Source organism: Myotis myotis, unplaced genomic scaffold, assembly GCF_014108235.1.
Source record: "Myotis myotis isolate mMyoMyo1 unplaced genomic scaffold, mMyoMyo1.p scaffold_m19_p_10, whole genome shotgun sequence".
NCBI lineage: Eukaryota > Metazoa > Chordata > Mammalia > Chiroptera > Vespertilionidae > Myotis > Myotis myotis.
The window spans coordinates 43,213,170-43,228,721 of record NW_023416314.1 but is presented as its reverse complement, the minus strand read 5'-3'; the positions used below and the strand labels follow the sequence as shown (position 1 = coordinate 43,228,721).

At 39.6% G+C, this 15,552-nt stretch overlaps 2 protein-coding genes across 2 annotated transcripts; both read right to left on the bottom strand.

Moving 5' to 3' along the window:
- Window positions 1-4,733: 4,733 nt before the first annotated feature.
- On the bottom strand, window positions 4,734-5,711 carry LOC118664405 (putative olfactory receptor 52P1). The gene has a single exon (XM_036324477.1). The coding sequence runs from the start codon at window positions 5,709-5,711 to the stop codon at window positions 4,734-4,736; it is 978 nt and encodes a 325-aa protein (XP_036180370.1).
- A 3,107-nt stretch (window positions 5,712-8,818) lies between these two features.
- LOC118663162 (olfactory receptor 52D1-like) lies at window positions 8,819-9,769 on the bottom strand. Its single transcript, XM_036322607.1, has one exon. The coding sequence runs from the start codon at window positions 9,767-9,769 to the stop codon at window positions 8,819-8,821; it is 951 nt and encodes a 316-aa protein (XP_036178500.1).
- Between the last annotated feature and the right edge of the window lie 5,783 nt (window positions 9,770-15,552).

Below are 15,552 nucleotides of genomic sequence, written 5' to 3'. Positions count from 1 at the left end.
ACTCAGAAGTATGGGAAAGTCAACACTTGGTAGGCAGGCCATGAGCCCCACATCATCAATTGAGTATGATCCTTTCATCCCCTGGGAAGGACAATTGTGAAATATTTCATAAGGTTCCTCCAAGGGTCCTGGCAGGGTTGGACACCAGTCTCCACTAGCAGGGTAAAACTGGATTACAATTCCGTGCATTGGCTTTTCTTCCTTCACAGCTTCACTCTGCCTGTTTTGCACTCCCACTCTCTGTGATCACATTTTAAAATAAACTGCCAATAAGCAAGTTTTTGTCTTAGGCCCTGTATTTGAGGGAACTCTCTTTTTGAGTCTCCAATGCTAACCCTAGACTCTGGTCAGAGGTGTCACCTCCTGATCATTTATTAGAAGACATTTATATAACTAGCATTATATAATTATTTATACTCCATTTGGGAGCTTGAGACCATTTCAAATTATACATAGATCAGTGGTTCTCAACCTTCTGGCCCTTTAAATACTGTTCCTCCAATTCCGGTCAAGGGCGTGTACCTTGGTTGTGGGCACATCCCCAGTAGGGAGTGTGCAGGAGGCAGCTGATCGATGTTTTTCTCTCATCAATGTTTCTAACTCTCTATCCTTCTCCCTTCCTCTCTGTAAAAAAATAAATAAAATATAAATACAGTTCCTCATGTTGTGACCCAACCATAAAATTATTTTTGCTGCTACTTCATAACTGTAATTTTTTTTTTAATTAAATCTTTATTGTTCAGATTATTACATTTGTTCCTCTTTTTCCCCCCCATAACTCCCCTCCTCCCAGTTCCCGCCCCACCCTCCGCCCTCACTCCCCACCCACTGTCCTCATCCATAGGTGCACCATTTTTGTCCAGTCTCTTCCCGCATCTCCCACACCCCTTTCCCCCCGAAGAATAGTCAGTCCATTCCCTTTCTATGTCCCTGATTCTATTATAATCACCAGTTCATTCTGTTCATCAGATTATTTATTCACTTGATTCTTAGATTCACTTGTTGATAGATGCATGTTTGTTGTTCATAATTTGTATCTTTACCTTTTTCTTCCTCTTCCTCTTCTTAAAGGATACCTTTCAGCATTTCATATAATCCTGGTTTGGTGGTGATGAACTCCTTTAGCTTTTCCTTATCTGTGAAGCTCTTTATCTGACCTTCAATTCTGAATGATAGCTTTGCTGGATAAAGTAATCTTGGTTGTAGGTTCTTGGTATTCATCACTTTGAATATTTCTTGCCACTCCCTTCTGGCCTGCATGGTTTCTGTTGAGAAATCAGCTGACAGTCGTATGGGTATTCCCTTGTAGGTAACTGAGTTTCTTTCTCTTGCTGTTTTTAAGATTCTCTCTTTATCTTTTGCTCTTGGCATTTTAATTATGATGTGTCTTGGTGTGGTCCTCTTTGGATTCCTTTTGTTTGGCGTTCTCCGCGCTTCTTGGACCTGTAAGTCCATTTCTTTCACCAGGTGGGGGAAGTTTTCTGTCATTATTTCTTCAAATAGGTTTTCAATATCTTGCTCTCTCTCATCTTCTGGCACCCCTATAATTCTGATGTTGGTACGCTTGAAGCTGTCCCAGAGGCTCCTTACACTATCCTCGCATTTTTGGATTCTTTTTTCATTTTGCTTTTCCGGTTGGGTGTTTTTTGCTTCCTCGCATTTCAAATCATTGACTTGATTCTTGCGCTCCTCTGGTCTGCTGTCGGGAGTCTGTATAATATTCGTTGTTTCAGTCCGTGTATGCTTAATTTCTAGTTGGTTCCCCAATATAGCATCGAGGGTCTCATTAGTTTTCTTGTAGATCTCATTAAGTTTATCGGCGGCTTCTAAACAGTTCTTGAGAGACCTTAAAAGTGTGGTTCTGAACTCTATATCTTCCATTGACAATTTTGTCCTGTTTCTTTGTCTCCGCATTTTGTTATGCTTCCTTGGTGCACCCCCTAGTGGTCTTTGTTCACAGTCTTATAATTAAACCTTGATTGTTGTAGCTAATACCAGGGAGGGTTTGACCTCCAGGCCAGGTGGCTATGAGAATCAGCTGTGTCAGCAGTGAGAGAACTTCTGTCCTCTAGGGAGGTGCTAATCTAGCCTTTGCCTGAGGCTATCCGGCAAATGCCTGTTGCAGGGCTTGGGCGGGGCGGGTCGCACAGGATCAACAGGGTGGGCCGGAGAGAGCAGTTATGGCGGCTCTCAGTCCTGTCCCCAGGGGCTCTGCCTCTCTGAGTCCCAGCACCCGCTGCAAAGCTCGGAGAGAAAGCTGCACTCGCTCTGACCGAAGCCAGACAGTCCTGCTTCTCCCGTTTGAGTCTGGGTCCCTAAAGACTCGCCTGTATCTGGAGCTCAGAGTCTGCGACTCCCTCCCGATTGAAAACTCCAACCGAGCCCTCCGCGGCCAGCCGGCTCACGCACTCCGCACCTCAGAATTTGACTTCAGCACTGCGCTTCCTCTGAGTGTCCGTATGCGTTTCTCTTTCCTCCTAGTTGTAGGACTTCCACTCAGCCAGCGTTCCTGTGGTTCTGGGTGATGTCCCTTCCGTCTTTTAGTTTCACTTTTGAAGTAGTTGTTCAAAGCAGCAAACTCCGGCGTTAACCTATGCCGCCATCTTGGTTCTCCCCATAACTGTAATTTTGCTACTATTATGAATCGTAATGTAAATATCTGAAATACAGGATGGTCTTAGGTGACCCCTGTGAAAGGCGTCTAGCAGGACCAAAGGGACCTGAGAACCGCTGACATAGATAATGGAGATAATGACAGTGAAGTAGACCCTGTCATAATTCAACTTTGAAATACCCAACAGACAAGTGCAAGTGATTAAAATTCACCAAAATATGAAATATGTGAACATTTTTTCTAGCTTTTACATGGCTAGGAACAACTCTATAGACATGGAAAGAAAAATACTTAATATTAGTGTCATCTGTCACATTTTCAGTAAGCTCACAGGAGAGGAATCAAGCTCATCCCTCAGTAGAAACAATCAACCATAGATCGATAGCACCTTTGAAGAAGGAAGAAAGTCCAAGTCAGAAAGGACAGGCACAGTTAATCTTTCTTCTTGCATTTTCTTTAATTTTCTTTAGTTCCCTCAATTTTCCCAGAATCTATTGCTCGTTCCAGTTTTCCTGGCACAATTCCAAGAATATATATTGTGTTTAGGTGCAAATAAATCATTTTTTAAAACTATCTCACCAAAGAAAAAGGGAAAATTAAATAATTATGAAAGGCGAATAATATTTTTCTGGCATATGAACTCTGCTTCTCTACATCAATCCCATTTGAATCAAATCTTTAAAAAATCATTTTAAGATCTCAGCAAAAAGTAATTTTTGCAACCACAGCTCATCAGGCTAATGTTGCCTCGGTCCATTTCACAATCTGATACTTATTGGTCAATTAAATGGTTCATCATAAAACGTTTAGCTGAGTGAGTTTTTTGTTATTATATGTTTATGGCGGGTTAAGTATCTACTCTTGGTATTCATTTCAGATAGGCAGTGCATGAAATATCCCAGCTTTCTCTGCCCTTATTATTGAATTATTCCATAAACTTGAGCCTTTCTTATTATATATCATATCAGGCACCACACTCTAGAGACTTTTGTTTATTTACTATAGTTTAAATTTTTTAAGTCTTTTTAAAATAGTGGTTATGTAGCCTTAAGGGTAGGTATCATTTCATTAAATTCTACCTTCATACATTAGTTCTATAATATGATGAATAACCTGAAACTCTTTCTGTTTTCAAACTTCATGCATCTTAAAATATTGGCCACTAAATCTCTAACCAGTGTCAAGAAGTGATAAACAATATCTTCTGAACTTAATGAAATCCCATATCGGGCACAGGATCTGAATTGCACAAGCTGTTCCAAGTACTTACTCTTACTTCTTTCTGGGCTCTCAGAGAAATTGCCTTGCAGAGGTCTGTAGCCAAATATTTCCAGTATAAATCTGACTTTTGTAATTATAACCACTAACAGAACATTCTCAGAATTGTCTCTGTAAGCGATTCTCTCAAACACTGGAATTAGTTGAGACAAGCAGGACAGTTGACCCTAGGAGTTTTTACAAGTGGGAAATTAGTTTAAAATGCATATTAATCTTATAAGCTTAGGAGCTTTCCATTTTTCTTTTTCTTCTGAAATTTCTTTGGAAATTAGAGATTATGTTTCTTGTCCATATTCTCTAGTTTACAAGAAAGCAACAAGTCATGTTGCCCAAATGTAAGGCTCTGACAGCAGGGATAATAAAAAAAAAAGAGTTTAGAAATAGTTTTGTACTTTCCATGTACCTTCTCATTCCCCATACATAATCTTCACTTCCCACCTCCCCTTAAGCACACAAATACAAATACACACCCAAACAGACACACAACCACACTTGCCTGTGCTAAGTAGTGGGCAAGTTATTGTTTGTTCTTATGTTCTGTCTGTAAGACAACATTTTACATGTGTTTTGTGTGTGTTGCTGTTTAAAGTGCTTTTACATAGATTATCACATATAATTTTTCCAACTCCCATGTCAGGTATGGAGAGCAGATGTCATTACTTTCCTTTCATAATTGCCTGGCATTGGAATCAGTGCGAGCAAGTAGTCTCTTGTGTCTTAGCATCATATTCAAGTGATTCAGGCAGCTAATCTGTCAATATGACAATTTCTATTACTAGCCAAGTCTCCAAGGAATTGAATCTACTTAACCTGTTTCTCTCAGACCTACCATGCTGGATGATCAGTCAGGATTCCGACCCTGGGTAATGGTTATGGGCTCCTTCCTCCAGCATATGTGTTTGGTCACTTTTTCCTGAAACTCCTTGGTTTTCACTCCATAAATAATAGGATTGAGCATTGGAGGTACAAGGAAGTAGAGGTTGCCTAGAATGGTGTGGATGTGGGGTGGAATGCCCCGACCAAAGCGGTGAGTGAGAAAAGAGAAAAGCGAGGGAGTGTAAGAAATAAGCATGACACAGATGTGTGTGGTGCAGGTGTTAACTGCTTTGTGGTGGGCTTCCTTAGAAGAGAGCCGCAGTACAGCCCGGATGATTAGCACATAGGATGAGGCAATAGCTGAGATGTCTAGCCCAACAACCAACAAGGCCACCACCAGACCGTATATCCTGTTGACTGTGGTGTCCACACACACCATCTTCACTACAGCCATGTGCTCACAGTAGGTGGTGGGGATGACACGATTGGCATGAAAGGGCATTTTCTGAAGGAGGATGGGCATCGGCATAATGAACAGGATGGCTCTCACTAAACTTACTAGGCCAATGAGCCCAATGCGACTATTGGACAGGATGGTGGCATAGCGCAGGGGCTCACAGATGGCCACATAGCGGTCAAAGGCCATGCTCATTAGGATGGCAGACTGCAAAGCAGAGATGGAGTGGATGAAAAACAGCTGGACCAGGCAGCCCTCATAACTGATCTTGCTCAGGCCAAACCAGAAGATGCAGAGCACCTTGGGAATGGTGGTTGTGGACATGCCTAGGTCTGTGAGGGCCAACATGCAGAGGAGCAGGAACATGGGCTTGTGCAGGGAGCGCTCTGTGGAGATGGTGAAGAGGATGGTGCAGTTCCCAAGGATGGTGAGGAAGTACATGGATGAGAAGGGGATAGATATCCATCTGTGTTTGTCCTCCATCCCAGGAATGCCTTGCAGAATGAAGAAAGAAGGATGGCCCTGGGAGGTATTGCAAATAGTCATGGTAGAACCCTGATGAAGAACCTGAGAGGAACAAGGAAGAAACTGCATCAGTATCAGTTTAAGCAAAAGTGAAGATTTTCAAAGTGGAAAACAAGAATTGGAATATTAACGTACATAAAAATAAATCTGAAATCGTGATAGCATATACTACAGTATCATAGTAGTAAAACACGCTATTACAACATTAATATCTGAGACAATGTATTTTGATAATGTTTTATTGAGGACAAATGGATTCATTATTCATGAACAAAATCAACATTACATATATAAGTATATATTAATAAATGAAAGTGTATCCTCTTAAAGAATATAACTTGAAGTACATAAAACAAAAATGGATAAAAATACAAAAAGCAATTGACAAAATATTACATATGCCTCTCAGCAGCCAAAGATCTAAAAGGTCAACAAGAGTTTTCATAAAATAAGATAACCTAAAAAGTTTATAATAAAATTGTTCATCCACAAATTAAATAGTATACATTTGGAGAAGATAGGGGACTTTTGAAGACCTTTTTTTTATGAACTGTGCAATGATGACTGCAATTAAGCAGGTGGTGGGGTTTTGAGCTCCTGAACTTCAGAGACTAGGCTATCGGAATGTGAATACAAAGCCCACCCCCACCTAGAACTACTTACCTGAATGTGAGTGAGGTGATGTGAGAGGGGGAAACTGGTATCAGACACCTTCAAAAGTGGGTGTGTAGGTGTGTCCACATGTGTGTAAGTATATCTTAGCAAATATTCATGTGGCGCTTGGAGAGCACACTAATGGCCTGGCATCTCTCTTCTCCTCAGTTTTAGGTACCCAGAATCCATGAAGTGGCCCTTTAAGTAACCTAAGTAAGGGCTCCCAGGGTGCCCAGAATTATCTCTTTGCTACTCCCTCCTTCCCCAAACACACACACAAGATACGACTACAATTATGTATAAGATTGGCCCTGGAGGTTGTCCTGAGCTCCCAGAGGATAAGGTTGGACTTTCGTGATTCCAAGAATGTTCCAGACTTTGCCAGTCCTGAGGAACCTGAGGAGAGAGAGGGTGAAAGTACACCTGGGTATGTAACCTGTTCAGGGTCTGGTAGTTTGTGTATTTCAGAGGCCCTCATTCCCAAGTGAGAGCCAGGAATGGATTAACTTCACTTAACCCATTAAGTGGATAACTCCACAGAGTAATCATGTTCATGGAGGCATCAGAGGTACAACCCATGCTGTTCTTAGCCTCAAGGTCTAGCTATTGCTAGCCTCTTTCTGATTTTCAGGCTCTAACTTTTTCCCCAGGCCAATGGTTTTGCCCCTGACATTTCCCAGCCCATTTTCAATTCACACTGACCCCACCTCAAGCCCCTCAGACCCCAGCATCTCCTCAACTTCTGGGGCCAGATGTTGCTTTTATTTTTTTTCTGGTTAGTTCAGAGGAATTAAGTGATTAAAGTTTGTCAAACAGTATTTTGCTAAGTTTATTCAAAATGTAGAAGGCAGAGTAAAACAATCACAAAATTATGCAAACACTAAACAGAAGCAGGACTTAGAGCCAGATTCTAAATCCTGTTGTCATACAAGTTCTGCCCAGACAGGCCCTGTAGGGACTTTGTTCAGAGTTAGGTGTCAGTAAGAAAGAAGCAGTGGCAGAGGAAATAAGTGGCAGAATAAATGGCCTAGGACAATAAATACATCAACAGAAAGGGCCATAAAGAGGCAAGCACAGATACACCTGCTTTTATGGACACAGCCACAGAGCTCCCCCTGCAGAAATAATAGCATGCTCTAATAACAGGCAGAAATCTTGGTCACAATCATCTTTTCTCTCTGTCCTGAGATGGTCGTTAAGGATGATAATGACAGGGAACAACCAAAAATATACTCTCAATTTATGGACAGGTTGTAGCTTCTTGCCTCAGATCATGGAAAGAGAGCCTAAAATCAAGGTGGATCAGACAATAATGATTACCTCACTGTAAGAAAAAAATAAAAGTTTCTTAACATAAACATTTTTATCTTTGCTCCAATACCTTTTTACTCCTTGTCGCTGTAAATACCATATTTTATTATAATTACCTTCTTCTCTCCCTAGATTGTGAGTTTTCTGATTGGGTACGGTGCCTTATTCACCTATGAAATTCAGAAGATTAATGTATTGTGTAGGGGATAGACTTATTATTTGCTTTTATTTCTTTCAAGGTGTCCAAAACAAATAAGCAAACATACAAAAAACCCAGCTCTTGTCAAAAGTAGCTTTGCTAGAGCACAAAGGCCAACACTGACTTTCCTAGGATACCCTAAATAACAATATCAAGAAACGCTGTGTTCAGGAAATTCTAATATACCCAAAGAGCTGATAACTTTGTGGGGTAAACAAAAGGTCAGACTGAGTTCACAATGGGCCAAAAAATAATCCACACGTGAAGCTCATCACTCTTTTAATATCATAAAAAATGCAAAGGTCATTTGTCATGAGGTAATTAGTTACAAGGCTCATCTTTGTAGTCATTCCTTTAGAAAGTTGTGCTATGGTTTTCCCATTGGTACCTGTGCTTCACAGTAAGACACCCAGGAATCATCTTCATCTATTTTAAACCTAAACCTGGATCCAGAGGATCATGGAGTCTCACAGACATCTCTCATCTAGGGATGACAGTCTCACTGTAAATGCACTTGGTATAAGAAAGTGCTAGCAATCAATCAATCAATGTGTTGTATGTATGTATTCTAAATTTCTTGAAGCTATAAGTAAATAGTTCTTTTATGACCACTTTTTCTCTACTTCTAGAAAATGAGATTTCTGTACATTGAGAGAATAAATATTTTTGGCTCTTACTTTTAAATGTACTGCATTGCCTATTGACCTTCCCTTAAGAGGATTCAAGATCCACAGGCTAGTTTATGGGTCATATAATAGGTTTACAGGAAAATAGTATTCTGTTGATAGGTCAGGTATAAATAAGTTGTTCTAAATACTTCAAAAACTCTCAGGTAACATATGATACTGTCTGGCTTGGATTAACAGAAGCAGCAACCTCTAGTCCAAGGAAAGGAGGTGCTGGAGAAGGTGGGAGATTAATTATAACTTTTTCCCTTGGTCTTTGGGGTATGGAAAGAGTATAGTTACCTCCTCCACGTAAAAAAGCTAAATAGTCTCAGGCGGATCTGTTTAGTGTTAATGCCATAGACCAGGGGATTGAGAACAGGGGGCAATAGGAGATAGAGATTTGCAAGTACAATGTGGACATGAGGAGGTACTTGGTGGCCAAAGCGGTGGGTGAAAAAAGAAAAAAAGGCAGGGATATAGAAGACTAGAATCACACAAATGTGGGCTCCACAGGTGCTAAATGCTCGGAACTGGGCATCCTTGGAGGGTAGACGCAGCACAGCCTGCAGGATCAAGCCATACGAAGTGGCGATGAGGATCACATCCATGCCAGTGACTGAAAGTGCCACAGTGAGACCATAAATGGTGTTGGGCTTGATGCTGGCACAGGCCAGCTTGGCAATGCCCATGTGCTCACAGTAGGTGTGGGGGATGATGTGATGTCCGCAGAAAGGTAAGCGTTCTATGAGGATGATAAAGGGGAAAACAAAGAGAAGGCCACGGGCCACGCATGCCAGCCCAATCTTCCCGATCACTGTGGCATTGAGGATGGATGTATAATGAAGTGGACGGCAGATAGCCACATAGCGGTCAAAAGCCATGGCCAGCAGAACAGCAGACTCGGTGGCAAAGACAGTGTGAACAAAAAACATCTGGGTGAGGCAGCCATGGTAGGAAATTATGTGGGACCTAAGCCAAAAGATAGTCAGCATTTTGGGCAATGTGGTCGAACAGAGTACCAGATCAGTGATGGAAAGTAGACACAGGAAGAGGTACATTGGCTCATGTAGAGTTCTTTCTGTCAGAATGATGTACAGGATGGTACTATTGCCAATCAGAGCAAGTATATACATGGAGCAGAAGGGGATGGCAACCCAAACATGCTGGTCTTGCATCCCAGGGATTCCAAGAAGAATAAATGTGGAAGGGTGGAAGGCAGTGTCATTGGAGGCAGATGCAGAGATCATAATGATGCAGAGAACAGAAGGCTTTCTCTTCCTAAAAGTGGTTAGAAAATGAAAGAAAGTCATCTCAATGCCACTTATTTTTCCTACATGTTTATTCAATTTCTTGCCTTTCATTCCCACCAATTCTATTATAATTGATGCCTTCTTCTTTTTTTGCCTGGGTTATTAAAATAGCTATATAACTAATATGCCCACTTTCAGGATTTCTATCTTCCAGTGACGCCTCTATATTGCTGCCTAAATATTTTAGCATGTGAATACAGTCAGCCAAAATGCAAATTTCTTAGTGTACGCAATGCAGTATATTTTGCATTGGCCTCCTCTGGTCTACACTCCACCACTTTCCATTATGTCTGGGCCTTGGGACACTGGGCCACATCAACAGACTCCCCTACTCTCTTTCTTCTGGTTGGATTTGGCAATAAGAAACACCAACAGGAGAATGGAAGAAGGTCAGAGATTTTATTCTTTCAGCTCCCTCCTGTGGGATTGCTGTAAACTGCTGCACCTCTCTGTGAACAGCCTTCTATGGTCTGATTTCCACTGGTAACCATATTCTACTCTTTTCCATTTCACTAACCCTGGGACTTCACAAGCACTTGTCATTTCTCTATGCTGACCCACATCTTTGCTAATGGTTTCTGTATCACGCTGTACTCACACTACCTATTTGAGCATGAAAATTGTTTCCCACTAGTGTTTTTACAAAATGGCATGCAAAGCTCTTCTTGATCTTTTTCTTGCTCTTTGCCAATTACCTAGCATTAGTTATCACCACATTCTACTATATGCTTCATGTTCCAACCATATGTAAATCATATCTAATTTTGGACATTTTTAAATATCCTAAGGCATGTTTTGTCATATCTGCATGCATTTTCATATGATGGTTTGTTTTTTTGCCCAAAATGGCTGTTCCCAGTTGGTCACCTGCCAAGGTACTAACAATCGTTCAAACCCAGCTGAGTAATCTTCCTCTATGAAGCCCTTCTAAGATTGCTTCTGCTGTGGTGTAAGAATCATACATCTTCAGCATACTCTCCTTAGGAAATATAGACTTGTTTTAAAATTATATGTATATTTCTTGCCCATTACACTATGAAATCTCTGCATCTCATCTATTTCTCTATATTCAGCATCAATGCCTTTTATACCTAGGGCAATAAGTAATGTGTGACAAGTACATGAACAAAGGATTGAATGCTACATTTGAAAATATTTTTAACTTTTTTGGATAAATGACCATGGTTGCAAATGGTGTTTCTTCTTAGGAGCCTTCCTTTTGGATCTTCTCTCATGGAGCTACAATGCCCATTGTGTTTTTTTCACTCAATATACTCCAAGATGTGCTCCTTTATAAGGTCTTTAATACAATTCTAATCTAACCTAACCTAATCTAATCTAATCTATACATTTTTTGTTTTCTTGATTGGCACATGCATTAGTTTGATTATAAACATTAACTTCTGTGTCTCTTTTGTCTACTTTAAAATGTGAGCCCTGATATGACAGGTCAGGCCAGGAGCTACACAGGTATGTGCTCCAGGAAAACTTCAAGATGAAGTGTGCCATGGGAAGGGAAGCATAGTGGTGAGTTATATCAGTTCTTGGAGTGACTAGTCAATGAATTTAAGATTATGCCAATAGGAAAGAAGAAAATAGATAAAGAACTATTTTTTCCTTGGAGTCATCTTACCTTGAGAGATTCTAGTAGGTGAAGTCAGAATCATCATTCTTATCTATTGAAGTTCAGTCTTTGTGACTCAAACACCCTAGTGTTTAGAAGAGACATCAATGTTAAGTTCATTTGCTGTCATCTAAAAAGTTTTTGAATATGGAAACACCTAAAATAATATAAAAAACAATATAATAATTAAAAAGAATATTTTCCTTCAATCCCCTATTCATCTACAACTGCATTATTAAGAGACCAAATCATTTTGTTTATTAATTGCAATATTGCATGTATTTCTCATATATTAATGCAAGTTTACTACTTTAAGTCAACAGTTATTGTACCTATAAATAATATAGATAATAATGTAATTATAAATATTAATTACCAATAAAATTATTATTTTTTTAATTTTAAAGCCAAACAGTAGAGCTTAGTGCCAATCCTAGTGTAATTTTGTATATCCTTAAAAATTCAAAAATCGAGTTATAACAGAAAAATAAGATTTATTGTAAACATATCAATGCTTATGGTGGAAAAGTATAAATACTTTTTTACTTCTATCCTGGAAATTCCTAAGAATTTTAAACAATATAGGGTGTCCCCAAAAATGTATATACACACTTTGAATAATAATTATAAAGGCAGTGTTTATTAAAATACATTTCATTTTCAAACTTGAGCTATCGGCTGTTAAAGTATGTATATATTTTGGGGACACCATATATATATAAATCAATGGAATATAATATGTTCATAAATTGGAAAACGAGTTACAAGGTATATATAGTTCAATAATTATGTGATGCTTGACTCCTAACCTGTAATATCTTGAAAAGTGGGCACCTGGCAGTTGCTTATTCAAATCTAGTGACAGAGAGTATGTGTGCTTTTGAGGGAGCCATTCTCAACATTAGACACTCTGAGTCTGAGAATATTTTCCTTTCATTAGTCAATGTCTCTAAAAATTCCACATTAAACAAGCATGATTCCCTTTCAATGTCTTAGGCTTCTATTTTGTGAACATTATTATTCTTTGTTATGCTGCTCTTTTATTTAATTACTTTGTCAAAAAAACTTTATTGAGCGTCTAATATGTACCAGGAATTCTTCTAGATATATGCTATATACTGAAGAGTAAGAACATACATGTTCCATGATATATTAAACTCATTTAATAAGAAGACATAATATAATAATGTTAAGACATAATATAACATAATAATAATGTCAAATAATCTCTAATATATGTGTTAAAATGTTACACTGACATGCACACTATGAAAAAAAATTATATAAGCTGCCTACTCAGAGATGGAGACTCCATAAAAGAAGTCATAGGCATGAGTCTGTGCTGCCACTAAGAATGAAGAAATGTTTATCTTATTACTGTTAAAGAAAAAACATCTATTAGGCTGTTCACTGGGCAGTCACTGATTTTGCCCTGGAAAAGGTACACAGAACCTGGGGTTTATTGAAGCAAGAAATCACAGCTTAGAGGTTTCTAAGTTTTCTGCATGTGAAATTACAGAAGGAAATTAGGGAATTAGATTTGGAGGGTTCAAGTTGTATTCAGTCACTAGGGAAACTGGAAATCAGATGAGTTTCCTGACCCTCCAGTCTTTCTCAGGGCACTGTGAAGGTCTTAGGTACTCAAGAACGAGGTCACTCCCTAACATATATGTACTTTAACTTTCATCTGGCTGGTCTGACGAATATAAGTGAGAATAAGATGCAGTTAGTCTTTAAAAAAATGACCTCATCAGTATTTTTAAGGAAAGCTGTTCCTGGAGATCTATTTGACTGGCTTGTCTTGAAACCATAAGGAAAATGACAAGAGACTAAAATCTCTAACCGTAGCAGAAAGAATTCAGATACACAGAAAATAAGAACATATTGATGACAAGTTTGGGTATGAAATAAAGATAGTTAAATACCTAAGCCGTTCAAGAAACTGTACCTCCTAAAATAGAAAGCTGAGGATAATGTGAGATGATCTCCAGAATAGCCAAGGTCAAATCTTTGTGTGATTGTCACCCCTCTCTATCTTCTCCTACTTCTGCTCCTAGCTTGACAGAACTGTCTGTAACCTTAGTTTTCTGTTCATATTCATTCAATACTCACCACAGCCACAGTGGTCAGTAGAACTAGAAAACACTTGATCCAGCACAAGTAGCATAGTTCCTAGATCTGAGATTTGCTCCCACTTATCTCCACCCTCTGAAAGATTTTTGGCCCAGAGAGGCTGTGGTTGGCTCAGAGCACCAGTGGTCCCAGCTGCTAAAAGTAGAGGTGAATTTTTAAATAAGATCTCTGGGGAGACACATCAGTGATATCACAGTCTTCTCTTAAAGGCTGGGCATTTTTTAAGACAGGAGAAGGGTTAAAATTGTGAATAGGACTTTAAGGCAAGAGTCGAAACTTGAAAAAAAAGGTCCACAGTGGAGATATACATTTGTTAATCAGCATTATTATAATCAGATTTAAAGCTCTGAAGTTAAATGATACTTTTTTTAAAAGGGTGAATATGTTTAAAGAGCACCAAAAATTAATTCCTAATACAGATTACGTGATAAGGAAAAACTAGCGAAAGAGACAAGTAAGCAGTGTCTGTGAGGTAGGAGAAAAAAACCACTGCAGTCAAGTAAAAAAGTAGCTCAAAAGGGGGGAAATGGTCAACTATATAAAGTATTGATGACAAATCGATGAGTAAGAGAACCAAGCCCTAGCCAGTTTTCTCAGTGGTTGGAGCCTCAGCCACATGGACTAAAGGGTCCAGGGTTCGATTCTGGTCAAGGGTAAATACCTCAGTTGCAGGCTTGATTCCTGGTCTCAGTAGGAGCATGCGTGTAGAAGGCAACCAATCAATGTATGTCTCTCACAACAGTTTCTCTCTCTGTCTCTCCTCTTCCTTCCACTTTGTCTAAAAATCAATGAAAAAGAAAAATACCCTTGGATGAGGATTAAAACAATAAAAATAAAAAAATAAGAGGACTGAGACCACTATTTTAAAAATTGCGGTCATTATTGACCTTGACAAGGACAGAACTGTGCAGTGATAATGTTTGAGTAGGAGTGAGTTAAAGACAAAATGGGAGGAAAGAATTAGAACTAGTAAACATAGACAGCTCTTTTAAGGAGTTGGAATGCAAAAGGAACTAGAGAACTGGGATAAGAGCTGGAAGGGAAACATAGTCAAGAATAAAATTAGAGAAATGTTATTAACTTTCTATATTGATGGAGAAAGATGTATTATAGAGAGAAAATCAATAATTAAAGAATGAGGAGAGAATTGTTGAAGTGATGGCTTTAAGTAGGATTAGACAATGGAGTTTAGTGCACAAGTAAACAGTTGGATCTTGATATCCATAGTAACCAGAGAGAAAGTAGAAATGAAGGTGTGGATGTAGATAGGTGGGTAGGTGTAATTATAAATGTCTGTGGAAGTTTCTTCCTTGTTGTTTCTATGTCTTCAGGCAAGTAAATGCAAGATCATCTATGAATGAGAATGATGACAGAAAAGAAGGTACTGGAAGTTTGATGAAAGAAAAGAGGGTATAAAATAATCATCTAAAGAGTGTGAGATAAAATAAAAAGAGAAATGTAATGTAATTGCCTTGCAATACAAAATGTAGGTGGCCATATATCCCAATTTGCGTGGGGAAAGTCCCAATTTATATTTGTTTTTTATGTGAAATTACTAATAGTTTTCCCTTTATTATCAAACTAGGGGCCCAGTGCATGAATTCATGCACCTTGAAAGAAACTGTGGGCTGCAAGGCTGTGGTGGGCACAGGGTTGGGTCTAAGCCCATCCACTGTGCCTCCACCTGGCCCCGGTCCCCTGCCTGCTGGAAGCCCCACTCCTGCCACCTCTCCCACATGCTGATGGTGCCGGCCCCACTAGCACCTGCTGACAGCACAGAGTGATTGGGGCCAGTGCCAGAAGCAGGTGCAAGTGGCGGCTGCTGCCCTGATTGCCCCTCAGGAGCAGGGGAAGGTGGAGAAGTCCTAAGGGGAGATCTGGGCCAGCAGCCGCTGCTTGCACTCGCTGACAGTGCCAAGCATTTGGGGCCAGTGTCATGCGCTGCCAGTGGACGCAAGAAATG

What these genes read in the sequence shown, in the direction of transcription:
- LOC118664405 (XM_036324477.1), bottom strand. Translation starts at nt 5,711, where the DNA reads ATGACTATTTGCAATACCTCCCAGGGCCATCCTTCTTTCTTCATTCTG.
- LOC118663162 (XM_036322607.1), bottom strand. Translation starts at nt 9,769, where the DNA reads ATGATCTCTGCATCTGCCTCCAATGACACTGCCTTCCACCCTTCCACA.